At 31.4% G+C, this 22,799-nt stretch overlaps 3 protein-coding genes across 6 annotated transcripts; all 3 read right to left on the reverse strand.

Moving 5' to 3' along the window:
• Positions 1–5,180: 5,180 nt before the first annotated feature.
• Positions 5,181–9,312, reverse strand: LOC105777884 (probable beta-1,3-galactosyltransferase 2). Of its 4 annotated transcripts, none has more exons than XM_012601385.2 (11): positions 8,998–9,312; positions 8,176–8,263; positions 7,666–7,724; positions 7,356–7,567; positions 6,799–6,862; positions 6,656–6,728; positions 6,447–6,567; positions 6,273–6,360; positions 6,052–6,177; positions 5,827–5,936; positions 5,181–5,717 (listed from the first exon to the last, which is right to left on the reverse strand). In XM_012601385.2, exons 1-11 carry the CDS (start codon positions 9,105–9,107, stop codon positions 5,515–5,517), a joined length of 1,254 nt encoding a protein of 417 aa, XP_012456839.1. In that variant the 5' UTR covers positions 9,108–9,312; the 3' UTR covers positions 5,181–5,514. The 4 variants fall into 4 exon arrangements, with proteins under 4 accessions (XP_012456839.1, XP_012456838.1, XP_012456840.1 ...); XM_012601384.2 differs by having other exon boundaries at positions 7,666–7,727; positions 8,998–9,311; XM_012601386.2 differs by having other exon boundaries at positions 7,356–7,562; positions 7,666–7,727; positions 8,998–9,058.
• A 3,152-nt stretch (positions 9,313–12,464) lies between these two features.
• LOC105775805 (uncharacterized) lies at positions 12,465–13,362 on the reverse strand. Its single transcript, XM_012598310.2, has one exon. The coding sequence runs from the start codon at positions 13,270–13,272 to the stop codon at positions 12,874–12,876; it is 399 nt and encodes a 132-aa protein (XP_012453764.1). The 5' UTR covers positions 13,273–13,362; the 3' UTR covers positions 12,465–12,873.
• Positions 13,363–15,632: 2,270 nt separating this feature from the next.
• LOC105776089 (starch synthase 3, chloroplastic/amyloplastic) lies at positions 15,633–21,917 on the reverse strand. Its single transcript, XM_012598560.2, has 16 exons — positions 21,497–21,917; positions 21,241–21,307; positions 19,827–21,152; positions 19,193–19,407; positions 18,731–19,001; positions 18,470–18,645; positions 18,136–18,243; positions 17,946–18,055; positions 17,726–17,831; positions 17,452–17,625; positions 17,218–17,346; positions 16,944–17,126; positions 16,607–16,738; positions 16,392–16,503; positions 16,008–16,131; positions 15,633–15,919 (listed from the first exon to the last, which is right to left on the reverse strand). Exons 1-16 carry the CDS (start codon positions 21,590–21,592, stop codon positions 15,787–15,789), a joined length of 3,462 nt encoding a protein of 1,153 aa, XP_012454014.1. The 5' UTR covers positions 21,593–21,917; the 3' UTR covers positions 15,633–15,786.
• Positions 21,918–22,799: the final 882 nt, after the last annotated feature.

Below are 22,799 nucleotides of genomic sequence, written 5' to 3' on the forward strand. Positions count from 1 at the left end.
TGAGTTGCGCATGGAGATCTAGCTCCGTGACGCAAAGATTAACTTGGATAAAAAAAAGTTGAGTTAAATAAATTTATTTGGGGTCTGATGTAACAGCCCGATTTTGGGTCTAGTCGGAACAATGGTTTCAGGACCACAAATCCGAAGAGAAAAAAATTATTTGAAAATTATGACATGGGTTGCATTATGATAGGAAGGTTGCATGAAAATACTGATATGAAAATTTTATCGATTTAGTGATTAATTAAGGAAAGGACCTATTTGTATAAAATGTAGAAATTGAATTCTAGAAGCTACAAAGGTTAAATAGTTATGAAATTCAAAACTAGAGGTCCTTATATGGTAAATAGACTATCAATCAAAATATGGTAGATTTTTATGGATGAATCATCCATGGAATTTGAGAAAAAGAAAAGGACTAAATTGGAATTTGGGGAAATTAAAAGATGATAATTAATTACATGGACATATCATCTTTTTCTATCATCTTCTTCCCCAAAATTTACATGGAAACCCTAGGAGAAAGAGAAGAGACTTTCTTGGCATAAATTGGTAAGTAATCATGTCTCGTTTTTAATAATTTTTATATTTTTGAGATCGAGATAACATGTTCTCTTTATTTTGAGGATTTATTTGAAAAGTTATCAAGGTATGGAAATTGTGCCATGGATGAACATGCTGAAAATTGAAAATTTATGGTAGAAAATGAAAGGTTGTTAGTAAATAAACAACTTTTACAAAGTGATTTTGGGTGAAATTGAGATTTAGGGACTAAATGGTAAACTTGTGAAATTCAAAGGAAAAATTCTGATTTTTGTGAAATCTATGAACTGTTATAAATACATATGAATTTCGTTTAGGCTTGAAAAGGGGATTGAATTCCATGAATTTCATTTTTCGAGCCTAGGGACGAAATAAGAATTAATGAAAAGTTTAGAGGTGAAAATGTAATTTTCCAAATAGTGATTTTTGAACTAAATTGAATAATTTGAGTGTTAAATAAGTTAAATGTATTGTTATAAATCAAGAAAGAGGATAAATTGACCTTGATCGATAAAAGAAAAGTGAGAAAAAGTGAAATTATGAAAGAGTATATTTAGCAACAAAACAGTTTAGACAGCTACAACTGTGTGACTTTGAAAAACCACAAAAAATGGTGGAAATTGAATTAGAGACTGAATAATATATGAAAATGAAGCTGAATGAGTCTATTTTCATATAAAAGAAACAGAGCAAGCAAAAGAGTTATATATTTTGAAATATTTGAAGTTAAGTTAGACAGAGTCAGAATGAGTTCAGAATCCCCTATTTTGACTTTGGAAAATTGTCAAAAATTGTACAAAAAAAATTATGGGACAAAGTTTATATGTTTAAAATCCTCAGTGAATCTATTTTCAAGAGAAACAAACAGAAACAATATAAAATATCTGTACAATGAGATAATCAATTTTTAGTGAAGAGAGGTTAGAACTGTCGAGCAGTGAAACAGGGGAAACTTTAAAGAATAAATTGTACTATTTGACTAAACCGAAAATTCTAAAAATTTTATGGTAAGAATATTTGTGAATCTAGTTTTAGGTAAAATTAACGAATCTTAATTTGGAGCTCTGTAGCTCGAGATATAAATAAATTAGTGACTTTGACTCAGATAGAAAACTTGAATTTACATACAAGAAAATAGTGATAGTATGAAAAATGTTATTTAACTGTTATACACATTAAGGATGTAGAATGGAGAGGAGGGGAGGAAAATTGGGAAAATATATAAATGATTTGTGTATAATTGGTCATATGCTTGATTATAATTGATAAACGATGAAATAGAAATGTTGCTTATATTTGTGCATTATTGGTCATGGTTTAAGCTCATGTGTGAAAATAAAGTTTCATAGTATGTATGTATGGTATATTTGGTATATGATTTGACATGAAGTAATGTCATGAATGGTTTATGAATTAACACATGTTGATAAGCGTGATACATGAATAAATGTTGTGCTCATCCATGCTTATAATGCTTATGCTATATGTGTATTTGGCCAACATATTTGGTGTACATGCTTAGGCTTTGGCCAAGTAGTGGTATAAGTTATGCATTGAAATGGTAAGTGCCTAATTGAAAATATGCTTGTGATCATAAAAAAAAAAGGGTGGTAAGGTTTAAATTATATAATCTCTAGTGAAATGGTTTATCATGTGGTTAGTTCCAAAAAGAGTTATATTTAAATACACTAGCTTGCGACTATGGTCGAATGATATGTTTATATCTTGTGTGATATGCATAGGAAACGAGTGTAGAAAGGTAATAAAATATTAAGTTTATATGGTTGAAATTTAATGATTACATGTTAATTTCATGAATTATATACTGTATGATGAGATATATTTGTTGATGAATTAAGAATAAAATAACAATGCGAAAACCGAATAAATGATCAAATTAAGCGGAACGTCGGATTTGAATACTTCTAATCAGTGACAAGTGATAAGTGGTAGTTTAGCTACACTTATCTGATCAGTGATAAGTGACAAGTGATAAGTGATAGCTTTAGCTACACTTATCTCATCAGTGATAAGTGACAAGTGATAAGTGGTAGCTTTAGCTGCACTTATCTGATCAGTGACAAGTGACAAGTGACAAGTGATAAGTGGTAGCTTAGCTACACTTATCTGATCGGTGACAAGTGATAAGTGGTAGCTTTAGCTGCACTTATCTGATTAGTGACAAGTGACAAGTGATAAATGTGATCCGTGTAAGACCATGGCAGGGCTATGGCTTCGGAAAGTGCTAAGTGATCATACGCAAGACCATAGTTATACTATGGCAAAGTGAAAGTGAAGTACTCAATTTTCCGTAACTGTTCCCTACTTTGATTAAGGAAGGTAAGTGACAAATGGGCCCAAAAGAATTATAGTAAATGGATAAGTGGTAGTTAATTTATATTAGGATGATGAGTTGAATTGATGTTGTTATTTAAGCTAAATTGATATTTTCATTGCAAAATTGAGAATTTCATAAATGTGTAAATGAATGGTACAATCGATAAACATTGAGTTAAATGGTAAATACGTATTAAAATTGAACTTAATGATTTGAATTGTGAACATGAGAAATTTGTGAATTGAATGAAATGGAAATGAAGCATTGAATTATTAAGACTTGTAAACTGCATGAATATGTATCGGGTCTTGTAGGTCCTATTTATTATGAATATAATATTTTGAGGATATATTATGAAGAATTTTAAAAGCATGTTAATAATTTGAAAGTTTTAAATTAGATGAAGTTTTATAACTCGGTTAAATACGTTTACAAGTGTATGTGTTCTAGTAATGCCTCGTACCCTATTCCGGTGTTGAATACGGGTAAGGGGTGTTACATCTGAACTTTTTTTGTCTAAGTTAATCCCTAAACTTCACAATTGTTTCCACATTAAGTCTTGAACTTTTTTTTATCCAAGTTGATCTTTGATATTTCCATCAAAACCCCAAAATTTAGGCCCCAATGCGATAATAATTACCAAATTTGAAGGCTAGTTTGAACCAAAAAAAAGTTCAAACCCCAATATGAAAAAAAATTATCTAATTCAATCCCCAATATAAAAACAATTACTAAATTTAGGAATTAACTTGTATGAGAAACATTTATACTTTATATAGAAATGGTTGTCAAGTAGAAGCCCAAAATGGTATAAATTTATTGTAATGGTAAAAAAGGCATGCCGCGTGAATATACTTTCAGCATAAAATATGAGAACAAACATGGCTCGCCCACAAGATCACATTCCATGGCAAAATTAAGGGAAAGTCAAGCCATGTACTATTTGGCTTTGATTGCTGTATATTATATGAATCCAACATTCAATTTCAGTAACTGAAATGGCCCCCATCATAGTGATTCAGTGCTATTACAGCATTAGAAGCATGTAAAATAATGCCTATTTTTAATGATATTTATTTTTTTATCTGTTTTACGGTTCATATTCAAGGTTTATGACTGTCTTTCCCAATCATATCATCTTCAAGGTTCAAACTTGGATCCTCCCATTGTATATATTTTTAATGTGCCTTACTATTGTATCTAACCACTTATTGATATTTTTAATTATATTTTGTTGCAATCCATTTAGAATCATGTTTTATTTTAAAATTTTTTATAAGTGGACAGGTTATCAAGTCATCTACTACTCTTTTGACTCATATAGGATCTATGGGTGCCAGTATAAACTTAGGGAAAATAGATTTCGTTGTAGTAAGAGTTAGATTACATTTTACTTATTTTATCAAAAAATAGATAAATTAATTCCTATACAATAGATTAAAGAGTAAATTGGTCATTCCTTTTAAAAGTTCGTCAATTTATTCGGTTAAAAATTGATATAGTTTATGGAATAACAAGATAATAATATGTGACGTGTCATATGTACCTCATACTGACATACAGGCTCAATTTTTAACGGTAAGACTAAATTACTCTTCGATTACATGGACTAATTTGCTCATTTCCTGAGTAGAAATGATAAAATATAATCTAACTCTTAGTATAAGAGCTTCTATGATACTTTTACCACTCATGGGTTAAATCACTATTTGAGACTTGAATTTGACAACTATTTCCACATTGCAACCTGAACTTTTTTTTTATCCAAATTAGACCTTAAATTTAACAACTATTCTCACATTAAGCCTAATCTAGGCAACTTCCACGTTTGGCCTTGAACTTTTGTTTTTGGTACAAGTTAACTATTGAACTTAACAATTGTTCCCACATTGGGGGCTAAACTTACAATTATTCTCATATTAGGACTTAAACTTTAAAATTTTTAAGAAAATATAAAGGGCTAACTTAGACAAAAAAAAGTTCAAGTTCTAATGTCAGAACAATTGCCAAGTACAGGGCCTAACTTGAAAAAAAAAACTCAAACCCCAACATAACAAAAGTTATCAAGTTTAGACCCAAAAATAATTTAAATATTTAAATATTAAAAAATAGATTCAATCAATTTTTTACCTGAATCAATGATAACTCAACTGTTTTTCAGTCCAACCAACCTTGAACTACCTTACACATAATCTGGGAGATTGTCTACTCTTGGCAGGACCCACTTATTCGGCAAGGTTTTCTCAGTCAACTGGGATATCCCGACGAGGTTTAACCAAGCAATGTTAAGAGCATAAGACACCTCAACCAAAGTCATCATCGATATTATCAAGCGATAGAAGCATCGCATATATAAAAATGTGTATATTATTGATCTTTATTGAGTAAGAAGCAGCAAAATACTGCCCACAAAGATTACTATTCTAGTTTGTGGATCTCATCACCATGGTAGCGAACTTTGTAATACAGTCCTCCACCATTCAAAGAATGAGGGTTGATGCATCTTACTGCTATTGGGGTTAGTATATCCCCAAAAGTAGAGGGGTACCCCAGTAGCAAAAGAGGCCTCTATTTATATATATATATATATATATGTAAGTGTGTAGGAAGGGGAGACAGAAAATAAACCATCTCTATGCCTGCTCCCTCATGTGTATCTTTCCCGAGTTAGAACTTCTAGTTGTCTGCACAAAATTCGTGGTCCATAAAGCATTTTTGTCTTCGCCACATTGTTCATGAACTTCCATGATCCTCTCCACTGATCTACAAATCCCACTGCACTTCCAGTCAAACGAAGCAGCGCAGATATTACCGGCTTGTGCTTTCCATTCACAATCTGCAAAAACAAAAAAAAAATTGTTCAGTTGAGGCCATGCTTATCCCCGAAAAGGAAACCTCCCGTACGCCGTCCTTCCATAGAAACGGGGCATATATATACGAGTTACCTGGTGGAGTGCCACAGCAGAGTCTCCTATCATCGACATGCTCCACGTCTAAACCGATAAACCAAGATCCCAATGAAACATCTTCATTAGCATATTTATGCAGTACATCCCTGAGATAAAAGTAAACAAGATTTGAACATGTACAAACTCGATGTTCTAGAGCTCGAAGTATCAACTGATCGAACATAACATTGAAAACGAGAGAAAATAGAAGTAGGAACTGACTGATTTATCAAAATGTAAGTGGCCAAATCCTTTGATATAACATACAATTGTCCCGTAGCATGTCGGAAATATTTGTTTCCAACCTCACCGAATTTCCAGTACTCGGGTTCATGGTATTTCACTCCCCTATTAAATAAAGAACGTATGTATAAGAAAAACTGAATATTACCAATATCGTAACATAAGCTAATTTAGAAGAAAGCAGAGTAATTTCTGCTTACTTTCGAGCAAGAACGGGGCCAGACTTCATGCAACCGATATAAACTCGAGGTTTCTTTCTATGTTCAGTTAAAGTCATACCGAGTGTTGCTGCATCGTATTTAGAGCATATAAAGTCGATAAGGAGTAAGACAAGGCATATTCAAAAAGGAATTACGAGAGGCAGCTTGTTTTACCTAGATTTACATGAACATCATCATCGACTTTGACATAAAATTCCGCATCCCACAAGGAAACTGCTGTGGAAAAATATGTTTTCGTCTTGGCCGACAACTCCAAATAGCCCTCGACGTGTTGCTGTTTAAGAACAAACAGAAGTAAAAGCTTGTTACATATTCTCCCATGTACCATTTCACACTTGTAATGCCTAATAACAAGTATTTACCAATCTCAAAAAGTCACCATGCATCCTTTCCTCAGCTTCGATGGCTTTATCGAGAATGCCACCTGACGTAGAACTGATGAAAAGACCATCCAGATATTTTAGTTTTTATGAAGTCGCCAGAAGAATCGGAAAGTGAAAATTACCTGTGACCTATAATGAATCGTATGATGATGCCTTTCTCTTCCTCCAATTGTTTTAGCTTCCCACCTGGGACATATATTGTAACATTTATCTTACACGAGGAAAATCATAGAAAAAAATAGAATTTAAGAGGATAAAAGTACCATGGAGGCCAAAGAATTAAGAATGAGATTGCATTTTGCTCTCTTTACTAAAAAATGAACAAATTAGTCATTGTACATTAAATTAAAGAGTAAACAAGTCCTTTTTGTTAAAAATTTCATCCATTTCTATTGTTAAAAAACGGCATGGCTGATAAAATAACCAAACAATTACACGTAGCATGCCACTTGTACCTTTTTCTAAGGTACAACGACCAATATTTTTAATAATAAAAATAGATGAGATTTTTAACAAGAGGACCATTTTACTCTTTGATCTAATGTACAAGAACTAATTTGCCTATTTTTTAAGTAGAAAGGGCAAAATGCAATCCAACTTTTAGTACAAAGCCCTTCATCGGACTTTTACCAATTTAAGATCCATTAAAATAAAGACTTCTATGAAACAATTAAAGCACCTTGAGGCATCCAAGTTGCACGAACGGAATCTCTCCGCTTACGACTACTAAAAGCCGTATTAATTCCTATAACCATGAGATATTTTCTTCTCGAAGTCAATTCAACATTCTTCAAGTCCTCGGATATTATGGTATCTTTCATAACTGTCTCACGTTCTGCCCTAGCAGCCATTAATTTAATCTCCAAATCTGAAATTGCCTTATCCACTGTCCTATATTCAATGTACACCAACACGGTACGCGGTTGAGGCCACATTAGATTACAATAATAGCTTGAAACCGGATTAAAAAGAACACCAGCTTGGCTTACTCAATAGAATGTTGAGACCCTGAAATGCCTCTAGAGCTATTGTCTTCATTCTTTAGAACCTTCTAAGTTTAAGAAAAAAGATCCAATATATTACAAAACGAAAGTTAGCAGTAAAATTTGGGTAAAAGTATCATAGAGGCCCCTGTACTAGAAGTTAGATTACATTTTGCCCCCTCAACTCAAAAAATGGGCAAATTAGTCCCTGTATGTTAAATTGGTTCTTTTTGTTAAAAATTTGTACCGTTAAAACTGCCATGCTATGCTACAGCTTTTAACAATAGAAATGGTTGTAATTTTAATAGAAGGATCAGTTTGCTTTTTTATCTAATGCATGGGGGTTAATTTGCCCAATTTTTTAGTAGAAGGGGTAATATGCAATCTGAGTACTAGTACAAAAGCCTCCGTGATACTTTTATCGTAAAATTTGCCACTATACTCAAAAGAATGACAACAAGAAGGATCTTCAAAGCTCAATCAAATAGAAGTAGAGATGGAACAAATAGTACTCACAATTTTCATATCACAGTCCACATGTTGCTCATCCCCAGTTCTAGATGTCTTCTTTACAATGCTTTTGGCATCAGGCACCATCCACATCCTGATTTTAGTATATCTCATAATTAAAATGATTGCATATAGAGTAAGCCATGGAAGACACTAAACATTTACAAAAGAAGCACAGGACAACAAAAAAGGTTAAATTCTGCTATTAGTCCCTGTACTTTGCAAAGTTGTGGATTTAGTTCTTGCACTTTTAATTTGATCAATTTTAGTCCCTCTAAACAAAGTAGTTAAATCTGTTTGGTTAAGTTCAATTCTAGCACTGTACTATACAGTTATAGACTTAGTCCATATTCTCCAATTGGATCATTCTAGGTCCTTATACTTTTCAAATCTCAGAATTTCAGTCTTGACACAAATGACAATAATATTTTTGCCACACCAAAATTTGAAAATAATAGAACTTAATGAATTTAACAGATATCTTAATAAATACAGGACTAAAAATGACTAAATTGAAGTACAGGGACTAAATCCATAACTTTCCTAAAGTACAAGGACTAATAACAAAGTTTTAACCCAACAATACCATATGGTGTAAAATACTAATCTTATAGAAGAATTAGGACTTTCCCAAAGCACCATTCAAAGCTCTGCTTGCAATTTAAAAGAAAAGCTTCAGCTAAAATATTACAGTACAAGGACTAAAGACTGAAGGAACTGAAATTTGAAATACCCCATGTTGAGATCTACCATTATTCTAATACTCAATTAACAAAAAAAAAGAGTAAATTAAATACTGTTAATTGAGGATTAAGGCCAAAAAATTACCTGTTGGTGAAGAACATTCCTGCAAAGAAGCTAGCAAAACAAAGCAAAATAGCTAATTTCTTTGGTAAAACATGCTTTGAAGCATACTCTCCTCTATTCTTCACATACATCTTTGGTCAAACCAAGTCTCAAAAATGTGAGATTTATAGAAAAAGATGAGAAATTTGGAAGTAAAAAAGAAAACCCAGAAATAGATTTAGAAATGACAGGACATTAATAGTTTAAAGGTTTGGTTTTTTTATTATTACAACTTCTGTTGCTGTTTCTCTCTCTCTCCCACCTCAAAGAGACAAAGGGGAAGAGAAAACAACAGGTGAAAATAGACCAAATAGCTGCCCTCTTAATCTTTTTAAATTACAACAAAACCGTCCACTACAAACAAAACGTACTTCATTTATAAATGTATTTTTTTAATGTTGTTACTAATCTCCACCTTAGTAACCTCACTCCAATGGAGTAACTCTTAATTCTACCGTAAAAAATTATTGTTTTTCAGAATTTTAAATTAATTGAATTGAATTATTTGTTTTTTGAATAAACTCAAATAGATAAATTAAATTTTACAATTTAAAATTAGTAATTTGATCTCTTTCTATCAAAAATTACAAAAAAATCAAAATATTTATAAAATTCAAAAATCTAGAAAATTCTAAAGAATATTTTTAAAAGAAAAATCTAAAATAATAATTTTGGGACCTAAATAAATAAATAAATTATTTAAGTTTATCATAATAAAGTATTTTATTTTTCTTTTGTTATTTTGCTTGGAAAGAGTTTTATATGGTCAACATGTTGTTAGTTATATTATAACAAGATTTAATTTGGCATCTTTAAATTTTAATTTCACTCTATTCGATTTGACTCATCTAGAATTTCATTTCACTCAACTCGATTCGAAAAAAAATCAAATCAAGTTAAGATAATAAAATGAGAGTTGCCAACTCGAAATTTTTTTCATTCAATTCAATTCAACTCGATTCGATCGAACGCTTACCCCTACACATAACAATTTTTTTTTTAAATATCAATGAGGTTGTTGTATTAAGAGTCTAATTGTATTTTATTTCTTTTATTTAAAAAAGTAGATAAATTAGTTCTTATATGTTAGATTAAAGAGTAAACTGATCATTTTATTAAAAATTATATCTATTTTGACTATTAAAAATTAGTTCTTGTATTGTATGCCAACATGAGGTACACGTGACAAGCCACGTGTAATTACCTGGTTATTTTGTCAGCTCCACCTGTTTTTAATAGTAGAAATAGATGAAATTTAGTTAAAATATAACATAAGTCTTTGTACTCTTTGAAATTTTGAAATTTAGTCCATGTACTTTTATTTTATTTTTAGGAATTTAATTTTCTACTTTTTAGATTTCAAAATTTTAGGTTCAACTATTAAACAATATTACAACTATTTTGTTAAGTTCGTGTTCATTATAACGTCATCTTTTAGTCACATAGCTATCAAGTGAGTTTTTTTTTAATTTTAAAATTATTTTGTTATGTATAGAGACTATATTCCAAATTTATGAAAATTACATAGACTTATAATGTTTTATTCATGAAAATTTTAACAAAAATAATCAATTTACTCTTTTTAATCTAACGGACTAATTATTTATTTATTTATTTAATAAGGAAAAAACAATATTCAATCTCATCTTCATATTACTTTACATTCATATCTATTTTGACAAAGGAAACCAAAATATTTTGGTTTTTGGCCCAAGACCAGAATTTGGACTTAGTTCTCTATTGGGTATATAGTTGAACTAAGTAACTAAGGAATTATTGGTTTTAACTTTGCAGAAAATATATTGCATCTTTCCCATTAATTTTTTGGCCAAATTAATTAAATATGTAAAAAAAAGTTAGTTAATAAAATAATTCGATCTTTTAAAAAATTTTAAAGAAATATGTCGTTTTTAGAGAGAGAGTATGAAAGTACATCCTACTGAATGCTACATACTTGACAGGAAAACGTTTCGAGCTAGACGTACTTTCCCTTTAAGCTGCATTTTTTTTACTTTTTTTTATTTATTTCAACTAGCTATTTGATCAAAGAAATTGATTATATTTAAAAAATTCAAAAAATGTGGCTTAAAAGAAAAGCATATCCACGTCACTCTCCTTTAAAAAACTACTTATTTCCCTAATTTTTTTTAAAAATTGATATATTTGATTTTCTTGGGTTTAATAATATAAACGTACAATGCAGTCAAATCAACATAAAGAATGGAAGCTAGTAATTATCTTCAACTTTTTTCATCAATGGATTAATCTGAAAGTAGATAAAAGGTGGGAGTAGTTATGGTGGTAGTGGCAGACAACCATGAAATATGGGCACTTTTCCAAGTGATCCAACAAAAAAATAAATTTATAATTTTTGTTAAAATTTTTATTTATTTTTATTATTAAAAATTGGTATAGCTAGCGAAATAGTCGTTACGTTTCATGTATACCTCACGTTAATATATAAAGATTAATTTTTAACAGTAAAAATAAATAAAATTTTTAATGAAATAGCTAGTTTACTCTGCGATCTAACGTACAGAAATTAATTTAAAGAAAAATATGTGATGAAATTAACAGCAAAAAGGCACTTTGCCATAAGAGAAAAGCAGAAAGATCTTTTGGCACAAACTTACGGTGATAGTAAATTTTAAAGTAAATTATATTAGTAGTTATCCAATTATTAAAATTTTTTTTGTTATTCAATTATGAAAAATTATAAAAGGGTGATTTAACTTAGTAACTTTTAAAATTAGCATAATAGTGACTTTAACCCTCGACATTTATACATTGTATCAATTTAATATCGTCAAACTTGAAATAATTTGAACCAATTTACCACTATTAACTAGTTTACATGCTTCAAACACCTAATGTGGAGGGGCTTATATAGAAAAACATGTTAAATTTGGACAAGATAATTAGTTGGATACTTTACTAATGAAAAGTTAAATATGGAAGTACAAAATTAAATATATAAAGACAAAAGAGAGGAAAAGCAACAGTGGTGAAAGTAATAGAACAATTACCATGTACTAAATTGATAAATCATAGGAAACATCTCAATTTTTGCCTATTGATGAGATTCGAAACCTTACGAGTTAAATTATGCTATTAGTCCCTATACTTTATGAAAATTATAAATAATCTTTATACTTTAATTTGATCATTTTAGTTTTTATATTTTTAAATATTCAGTCCCCATCAAACAATAACTGTTAAATTAATTAAGTTAAGCTCAATTATTTACAAAATTTGTTACGCCAAACATATTATTATATATGTAATGCTACCATGTCAACCTATTATTTTCATATATTAATCACTAAAAATATAGTTAATGAATTAATAACTGTCATTTATGTTAAAATTAAAATTTAAAAAGTATATTATGATTTAATTAGAGAATATGAAACAAATATACAACTGTAAACATAATACTGGACCGTTAATTGAATTTAACGAAACAAAATTAAATATTACTGCTTGGGTTAAGCCTAAAATTGACCAATTCAAAAAGTACAAAAATTAAATCCGCAACTTTAACGATATAAGCAAAATCTAACACCAACCTTCTTCCTCTTAGCTTAAAGGAAAAAGAAAAAAAAAAGAAGAAGCAGACTAATTTTATAGTTCTTCCAAGTTCACTACATGGCCTACAACATGATAGTAATATGGGTAAAAAAGTTGATAAAAAGCAAAAGAAGAGTCCCATTATGGGACCCAAAAGAACAACAAAGATGATGATGAATGACGACGACGACGATGATGATGGTGATTATAGCATATTATATGAAATGTTTGTATAATGCAAATGAAACTATTGATGATTTCACTATGTGTGTGTAAATGACATTAATTTTACTCAAGGAAGCCTGTTTTTGTCAACACTGCATTCCTCACTTTGCTGAGATCTCTACCTTTAAGTTTCCTTCCCACACCTTCACATACTGAAAAAGAAGAAATTTGAGACCTTGCTAGCTTCTTAGCTAACCATTCATGTGGTGGCACCATCTCATCATCATCATCACCATCATAAACCATACCATCATCCATAACATAATTATCATCATCTTTGTTTGCATGGTGCTTGCCATATATCTTAGACCAATCAGGGATACTCACTGGTGCTGATGATTGTTGTTGACTCACTACCTTGGTTGAGTTGCTAACTCGTTTGACCATCCTTTGTGTAGGGCTTGAATCTTCATTTTCCTTCTCACATGACCACAATATTTGTTCTTCATCAAAATCTGCCATGGCTTTAGCAAGAAAAAAAGATTCAATCTTTGAGTGTAAAGTCAAAACTTTATAGAAAAAAGAGGGAGACTTGAGCAAAAAAATAATGGTTCCTTTCCATATAAATACAAGTTTAAAAAAAAAAGTCCATTTTCTTACTATTTTCTTTTATATATTTTTGTAGTTCATGTGTAGGAAAATTTGAGTTTATTTTCTTGGGAATAAAAAAGGAAAAAAAGATGTAAGAGAATAATATCAGGAATCTACCTTGCCTTTGTTTCAATACCTTCCAAAAAAAGCCAAAAGGAAAGAGAAGCTGTGAAAAGAAATTGCTATTAGTCCCTGTGCTTTGCAAAAATTATGGATTTAGTTTTATACTTTCCGAATTTTGAGATTTTAGTCATGACCCAAATAATAACAGTTAAATCCGCTTGGTTAAAATCAATTACTAGTCTTGTATTATGTGTACAATTATAGATTTAGTTAACATTCAATTTCAATATTGATGCAAAAGATAGTCGTTAATTCATTAATCGAGTTTTGATAAGAAATATGTAAAACTAATAAGTTGATATGATATTACAATTATGATAATATATTTACAGTATCAAATTTTGAAAATAGTAAAACTTGACTAGTTGAATTTATCGAGCGATGACTGAAATTTTAAAATTTAAAGAGTAAATAATTAATAATAAAATTCAACAAAAAAAAATCCTTTTTCACCTGTATCTGAATACTTTCAAAGTAAATCACAGATTTCAAGACCCTCAAAATAGTACCCTGCAATAACAGAGGAGGAAAAAGACAAGAACAGCAACAGACGTAAAAATGAAATAATTTCCTTTTTGCCCCAATTTTTATGCCTTTAATGGAGTTATACATATGATCTAAATGACTATATATCTATCTACCAAATAATATTATGATGAAGTAAACCAATAAATTTACCTCTAAAATGGTGTCTGTAAAGGTAAGTTGGTTGGCACTCACAGTAAAGAGAGTAGGGTAGGGTGTTGAGGCATTATCTCTTATCTTAGAGTATATTCAATCGGATTGAACTAGTTAGATTGATAATCAGTAGAATATTAATTTAAACGATAGTTTTAAATTGATTAGATTTAAAATTAGTATGGGTCAATTGAATTGATTAAAAATCAATTGAAAGATAAAATATTAATATATAAATATTAATTTACTTATTGATTTAATATATAAATATTAATTTATTTATTTTTTAATAAAAGATAAAATACAATCCAATCCATACTTTTACCAAAGTCAAGGGCAAATGTGAAGGGACAAGTAGGGCTTAACCTCGAGAATAAAAATTATATTTTAACCTATTAAAATTTATTATAATTAAAATTTTATTTATGATAAAATTACTCTTTTATTTTTTAATACAAAATATTATATTTAATTTTTTTAAATATAAATTAATATGTAATAAAATTATATTTTAATCTTTAAAAATTTTATAATTTAATTTCCACCTAAAATATTTTCAAACCCAGCTCACTAATGACTATATTTTATGCAATCAGTGGGAAAAGACTGGCCTGTGATATGGTAGAAGGTGGAAAGGAAGGGTTGGACTGACCAAATTCACTGATTTTCTGTAACCTTATCCTCAAATTCACAGTAGCAAAACTCAGTTCATTCGGCGTTAGCAGAAAGGGCTCAGTGCAGTGCATGAATGGAAAGTTTGCATTGATAAACGTGGTAATGGATGAATGGTTCATCATCGATAAAAAAAATTGACAACTTAAATTAATTCGTATACGATAAATTAAAAAATAAATAAAATTTTTATTAAAAATTAACGTGATTGATGAAATTATCAGATAATTACACATAGTATCACAATGTATCTCATGTTAGTGTAATTTAACCAGTTTTTAATAATAAAAATTGATAAAATTTTAATAAGAATTAATTTATCTTTTTTTTTTGGTGAATTACAAGAGAATGACAAAGTCCTAATAGTAACATGACTCGCATAACTTAAACCTAAACTACACCTAGGGCGATAAATACCCTAGCCATTAGGCCAACACACAGAGTTCAAACCAATTTAAAATATTAATTTACTTATTTTTTTGGTAAATTAAACAAAATTTAATCTAACTCTTAATACAATAATCTTCGCGACTTTTATAATTTATGATGATACTGTAACTGAATTTTTTATCTATTATTAATATAATCATTACTTCACTCTTAACTAATACAACCATTTTTTTAAACAATTTTATCATTTCATAAACATCAATAATGAACAGTTGAAAAGAAGGGATTGGTCTCAAAATGATACAACTTAGTTTTTATTTTAAAGGTTTAGGGATTTGATTGAAAATTTAAAATTTAAAAGTACCAAATTAAAAATGTTGAAGTAAAGTATAAGGATTAAATCCATAATTTTTGCAAAGTATAATGGAGCTAAGATTGTTTTAAGAGATAAAACTATGGTAGGAAAAGGCAGGTTTTGAAAGGGATGAACCCTTAAAGGTATCATACAGTGTTGTACAAGCTCTAGTATTTCTTAGTCGCATGGTAAAGCTCGATATACTCGAGTGCAGGCCGGTTCCAAGACCAGTCTTGCTCCATCACCGTCTTGCACAATGAGTTGAACCAATCCCGAGCACCGTACCAAGCCGTGATCGCCCTAGAATATCGATAAAAATGAAGTCAACTAAGTGATAGAGACCGAACAAACCGGTTTTACTAACTTCAATGCTGAGAAATGGACTCACCTATTGAGGGCATAATCAACTCCACTACCATCGGCTCCATCGAAATTAAATCCGTTGGGTTCAAGACCTTGTGCTTCTGCTCTAGCTTTATCGTTATCAACATCAAATACAGTGTCATATAGTCCTTGCGGAAGAAGTAACCGAAACACGGTGTTAGTACACTTTCTGAAAGATTCTAAGAACAGGAGCTCAATAAAATCATATAAAACAGTATGCCAATCTAAGAAAGTAACAAATCAATGAAAATCATATGCAAATTGAGAAAAAAAACGAAAAGAGAAACCGAAAAGTCGTCCATAATGCCTGTATACTTCCAGGAATTGCGTGTTTAACACAACGTGATAATTACAGACAGAAGGACACTGTTCAAAGATGAGTAGGCACCTCCTGTTTTACGAACAACTGGTATGGAACCGTATCGCATTGCTGTAAGTTGTGTCAATCCACAAGGCTCGAAAATTGATGGGACTAGAATGAAATCAGAACCAGCATATATCTGTAAAAATTTAAAAAAAAAGAAAGAAAAGTGAAAAGGCAAAATACAAGTATGCTCATTGAGGGAATGAAAATACATAAACATAAAATCTGAGAATGCGCACCAAGTGAGAAAGAGGCTCATCATAATTCAAACAAAGACGAGCACGATCTGCATGAGATGAATGTAGTTGATTGGCTAAATTCACAAAATCATTTTGGATACGAGGATCTGGAGCCGAGCCAAGCAATACAACCTGCCACAAAATAAAAAATTTCCATCATTTGCTTATAAAGATATTAAGTAGAAAAACATAATCAAGGAGATGCTGACAATTTGTTTATGAAATCATTCGAAACATACTAATTTCACTGATAAGAAGTCTGGACTAATATTGAACTCGTAGTGTGTGATTCTATATGAGCTTCATATAGGGGATCACGAAAGGGGTGAAGGAGAACCTGTCCATTGAGTTCCAAGGTGCGTGAAATTGCATGCTTGATGAGATGGATTCCTTTCTGATGAGTTAAACGAGAAATAATTCCAACCAAAGGAAGATCAGATTTTTTCAAACCAAGCCTTTGTTGTAAGGCTTTCTTAGCGGCTTGTTTGCCTTCGATGACATTTTCCGAATTGTAAGATACCTAAAATGAAAAAGCATAAAAAATCAAGAACAAAAACGGAAAAAACGAAATTTCCTGCATAAAAAAGAAGAAAGTCTCCTTATCTACTTACAGGAATGAACTTATCGTTAAAAGGATCCCAAATATCTAAATCAATTCCGTTTAATATTCCATGGAACTTGTGAAGATGAGGAGCTATTGCAGGATTTCCAGCAACTTCCTTCGAATATGTGTGTGATACCTGCATAATATGAATAAGAACTAACTCAGACACCACAAAATAACAAAAATATAATAAAAATCAAGTGTAATTGATCATAACTACAGCAAAATGTTAGGTACATACAGTTGTTGCTTTGTCTGCATATACCATAGCTTTTGCAATGAAGTGTGCTCCAAATTCAAGGTTGTGTATGGTGAAGACAACCCGAGATTTGCTAAGACCATCATAATGCATATAATGGTCCTTCAATAACCATGCAACCGGGGCACTAGACCAATCGTGGCAATGGATGATATCCTGCCAGGGGTTAAAATTAATTGTAAGGCCTGTTACAGGCTTGATATACCGCTGTTGTGAATGTTTAGAGCAAGATCTATAGGTTGAATCATAAACTCACAGGGTGAAATCCGCTTTGATGTAGAAATTCGAGAGCAGCATGGCAAAAGAAACCAAACCGCTGTGCATCATTTCCGCGACCATAAACACACCCTGTCGAGAAGAATCTACAAGCAACGGTACACGAAAGGAAGTTTTATGATTATATAATATGTTTAACAAAGTTAAACATTTTCTTTCTACAAAGTGCATCGAGACTCGGGAGTATAAAAACTACCCACCCATTTTGTGGATCGAGAAAGTAAACTGAAAGCCCCTCCACTTTACCGAACCAAACTTCAATTTCAGTGCCACCCCAAGAATAACATCTTTGGTAATGAAAGTCTGTCACCTACATTATAAAATAGAAATATCCCCAGTGAAAGCAATGAAGCTGAAAAATAAGACTAAAGGGATAGCAATGAAGCTTACATGTTCAAATTTCAAGCAGTCATATTTCGGAAAAACGATATTCACATTGTGGTTCAGATCTTGAACAGCACGGGAGAGACTAGTAACGATATCTCCAAGGCCTCCAACCTGCAAAGTTATAAAATGGAAGCAACTGAGAAAACTATGCAAATCGAAAAATCTTTGTGAGGTGAAGCCTTCACTCCACCGAACTATCTCATTTACGAAATACTTTCCATTACAAAAAGAATTTGAGCAGACTCATAATAAGCAACTATAAACTCGAAAATTCTTGATATAGGTAAGTGCAGTGGAAACTTTTAAAAATGAAACTCCCTTGATATCCAAAAGGTACCTTTGCAATAGGGGCCATCTCAACAGCAATATGCACAACGTGCATTGGTGGCTCTTTCACGATTCCTCCAACAACACGTATATGGTAATCCGTACCACCATTGTTGTCAAAAATTCCACCATCTTCCCTCTCAGAGAATACGAAGTCCATCATATATGCATCCAATGGAACCTTGACTGTAAAGACACATAAAGTAAGTCGGTCTTTGCATCCAAAGAGGTACATATAACTTAAAACCACGAGAAGGTTGACTCAATTTACCAGTAGCTTTTACATGAAAGCCATTATCTACAGGCAACATTCTTTGAGGTGGCAATGGACCCATACTGTGAGTCCAACGATTAAATGAACATCTAAACCATACTTCTGGTTTTCCATTGAGGACAGTGTTAGCAGGATTATAAAAAATCGTCACCATGCTTCCTGCGTGAATATCAAGTGGCTCGGTATAAACTACATTCTTTTGAGAAAGCAGAAACCTCTTCAAAGTTCTTTCCTTCATTTCACCTTTCATTTGTGTTGTTTTTTCAGCCTATGACAAGCAAAGAATAAGAAAAATAAATCAGTAAACAACCAAGCAACCACAATTTTATCATAGCAATAATATCAGAAAACTACGACCAGATCTTTCATTACAATGTTCTTAAATGTGACTACCCCAACCTTTCTGCAAAATGCCCAAGTGTGCACATCATGAAAATTACATCTTTAACAGAAACAGACCTTTGCATGAATGGCCTCCTCTCTTAGTTTCCTGTCCTTTTGAAGCTTCTCAAATATTCGGTGTTCCTCCTCAACCCAGAACTGCTCTTCAGGAATGCTTTTCTGGACAATAGCATGGAAGTCTTGACGATTATTGTTATCATAGATAGTGGCAGCCTTAGGTGGTCCATTGGCAAAGACCCAATCCAACACAAGGGCTCCATCAGGTATAACAACTGTAGAAAAAATTCATCCCAATTGTATGGTAACATACCACAGAAATGTCCCTCTAATTACAAAGTATTAACTCAATATCATCTTTCTCTATCCAACTTGAGAGCACCAAGATAGAAGTCGTAAGCATTATGTGATTCGTAATATGTAATCAAACAAGCATGTTTATTTCCATAACAATCATTTCATTCACCACAATATATTGCATATAAAACAAATTTCATTTGGAAAGTAACATAAGTTCCTATGTAATCAAGCAAACATGTCTATTGCCATAACAATCACTTCATTCACCAAGCTTATGCATACAAATATTGTATAAAAAGTAACATTTCGTAACAATTTAAAAAATATCTATAAAATTTAGTCCATATCACCTTTACACAAGAAATTCAACCGGAAAATGTATGATCAAACATACCTTCTGCATACCACCAATCACCACCCTCTTTCTCTGATTTGACAAGCTTTTCAGCAATTGTTAATCCATCGTTCCAATTATTATGACCACCATGAATCCAAAGCTCATTGGCATGAGTAAGATGGCTTGAACTTTTATTATAATACAACCTAACCTTTTCTGCTCCTTTGAATTCCTTAGGCTCGATGAACCAAATATTATCAAATGATTGTGCAGCCTTTTTCATCAATTGTTGCAATATTTCTCGCCTCCTTTCAATCTCAATTCTTGCTTGTGCTCTTTCTGCTTCACTTGCTGCCTTCTCTACTCCTATTCTTCTTTGCTCTTCTTCTTGTCTTTCCTTTTCAGCTTGCTCTTTCGCAATTTTCTCTAATTCCATTCGCTTCTCCTCAACCAAGATATCTTCAAATGCAAACACATCTATTCCACCCTCCACAGTTATGCAGAAATCATTTTTATCGTTATTTTCATAAACATTCTGCCCATTAAAGAACACAAAATCCATTTTGTAAGCTTCCTTCGGTACACGAATCAAACAAGACCACCAATCCCCTTTGAGATGTGTCTTATTCAACCTTACAGTAAATGATCTCCATCGCCAGTCATTGAAAGATCCCATAATTAGAACATCTGGTTCATTTTTCAAGTTGGACAAACTCCTATTAAAGAACACTTCTATCTCTCCATCGGGCTTTATAATTTGAGGATAAACAAAAAACTTGTCTCCTCTTAAGAAATTTTCATCTGCAAGCCCCTCAATTTCCTGCTTACGCAAATTAGTTTCCATCTCCAACTTCAGCTGTAGAGACTTATCTTGAACAGTTTTTTCATCAACCTCAACACTTTCAACCTCGACAGTAACAATTTCACCAGTTTTTGTATCATCTATATGCTTTCCTTCAGAGACAACATCTCTTAATGTACTCACAGTGCCATTTTCCGAGCCTATTTCTTTCTTCTCCAACCCAATACTCGCAGTGCCATTTTCCGAACTTATCTCTTTCTTCTCCAACCCGACAACATCTCCAAGAATCATTCCATTTCCATTTCCATTTACAACATTATGGTTGCTTAAGCGAATATCTAACTCTTTTCCAATTGATGATAAATCCTCTTTTTCTTCTTTATTTTCAACTTCATCTACTTTCAATTCAATTTCCCTATTATTTGGCTCTACAAACTCACTCAACTTGGGAATGCTAGAATCCTCTTTCTGTTCATTATTCTTTTGTTGTTTTCTCTTCTGAGTACTCATTCGTGATTTCGAAGTGAAACCCTTTGGAGTTGCACCTTTAGACAACCTTCTTTGTCTCCTCTTGGAAAAATCTACAAACAGCCCATTTTTGTAATCAAAGATTAGTTATCAAAAGAATTAAAATTGAAATCAAAGCATATTCAATTAGCAATAACTAACCAGCAGCACTAGCAGTAACTCTATGTGAAAGACAAATGACAGAGCACTTGCTACGCCATGGGGTAAACTGAAATCATTTATCAAAATTAGAGCGAGCAGATCAATTATACTTGAAATTATATATAGAGTGAAGCTACAAAGTACAGACAGGAAGAACACTGCCAGAAACAAGAATTTTTTGCTAAAAAATCAAACAAACAGGAACAATGGACATCAATTTATTAACAAAGAAAAAAACCAAAAAAATAAAAATTACCTGTGTAGTTTTAACAGAAGGAAAGGAATCCAAAAATGGTTCGATTTTGAAGCAACCATAACTGGAAAATCTCTGCAATTGTAAACTCGCCTCCATGAGAGAACAGTGTGCAAATTTTCTTTATTCAACTAATACACAACAATTTTCACTCCTGCATCATCATACAAAAAAAAAAGAGTGATATAATCTCAAAGCTCAATCATTAAAAATGACTACAATTTTAAACCTATCAAAAACTTTCATTTGTCTAATAATTATTGGTCTATGATACATGGATTGAAATGGGTATTTTTAGAATTGAAATGGGTATATATCACTGTAAAGTTTGGCCTGTTTGGCTGTTTTCAGAATCAATATCTATGAAGAACAAAAATTAAGACTTTAGCGGCTGCTAGTAGGTGTTAAGTGTGAGATGAATTAAGAAGAACCGTAGAATCGAATCAACTCGTCAATTTTATAAACTGTCAAATTTGCAACATGTCATTGTATGTGTATCTTTTTTGATGAAATGCTTGCAACTTGTGAGGCCCACCATCATTGTCACTTTCTACTCTCTTTATCTTTATCACTATCACTATGTACAACATCAATTACTAGGAATATTTTTCTAAAACTATGTGGCTTTATTTTTAGTAAATTTAGAGTACTCCTTATACTTTTCTTTTAAAATTTAATCCTGTATTCTGGAATTTTAAATTTTAGGTCCAATTATTATATCACTTTAAAATTAATTAATTTGATATTTTTAAATTAAAAAAACTTCACATAATAAGCATGTAATAAAAGAAACACTTTAACCAACCTAAATAAACACGGTAACAATTAGACTTATATTTTTTTAATTTTAAAAGTGGAGGGACTAAATTCTTTAAAATACTCCATTTAGTTCATCTATTTAAGCAAGTGGCCCAACTCATGATCAAGTCTACCGAGAACTTGGCAACTAAGTCTACTTTGATACTTATATTTTTTTTGTTCACTTTGGTTATTGAACTTGACAACTTGATCCATTTGAGTTTCTGAACTTGAATTCTATCAAGATTTGATTATGTAACCAATGTTACTGGAATGCGATCAGATTAAACAGTTCGAGAACTGTTTGATATAACAATTCGAATAAAGAGATGAACCAATTAACTCAAAAATAACTTGAAATTGATAAAATTAGAAAACAGCTATTAAAAAACCCTAAAAAGCTTAAAGTAGAATCAACACCATAAAATATTACAACCAATAATCTTCCCACATACAAAATAATTGGTCAAATTTACTGTGTATGACCAACACCTTTTAACACTACAGA

Source organism: Gossypium raimondii, chromosome 10 (genome assembly GCF_025698545.1).
Source record: "Gossypium raimondii isolate GPD5lz chromosome 10, ASM2569854v1, whole genome shotgun sequence".
Taxonomy (NCBI): domain Eukaryota; kingdom Viridiplantae; phylum Streptophyta; class Magnoliopsida; order Malvales; family Malvaceae; genus Gossypium; species Gossypium raimondii.

Coding starts and splice junctions, on each gene's coding strand:
- LOC105777884 (XM_012601384.2), bottom strand. CDS start 9,107: ATGTATGTGAAGAATAGAGGAGAGTATGCTTCAAAGCATGTTTTACCA. Junction 7,728..8,175: donor TGGACTGTGATATGAAAATT/GTGAGTACTATT, acceptor TCTTAAACTTAG/AAGGTTCTAAAGAATGAAGA. Junction 6,568..6,655: donor ATGGTGACTTTTTGAGATTG/GTAAATACTTGT, acceptor GTTCTTAAACAG/CAACACGTCGAGGGCTATTT.
- LOC105775805 (XM_012598310.2), bottom strand. CDS start 13,272: ATGGCAGATTTTGATGAAGAACAAATATTGTGGTCATGTGAGAAGGAA.
- LOC105776089 (XM_012598560.2), bottom strand. CDS start 21,592: ATGGAGGCGAGTTTACAATTGCAGAGATTTTCCAGTTATGGTTGCTTC. Junction 17,347..17,451: donor ATGCAGACAAAGCAACAACT/GTATGTACCTAA, acceptor CATATTATGCAG/GTATCACACACATATTCGAA. Junction 16,132..16,391: donor AGTTGTTCGTAAAACAGGAG/GTGCCTACTCAT, acceptor TTCTTCCGCAAG/GACTATATGACACTGTATTT.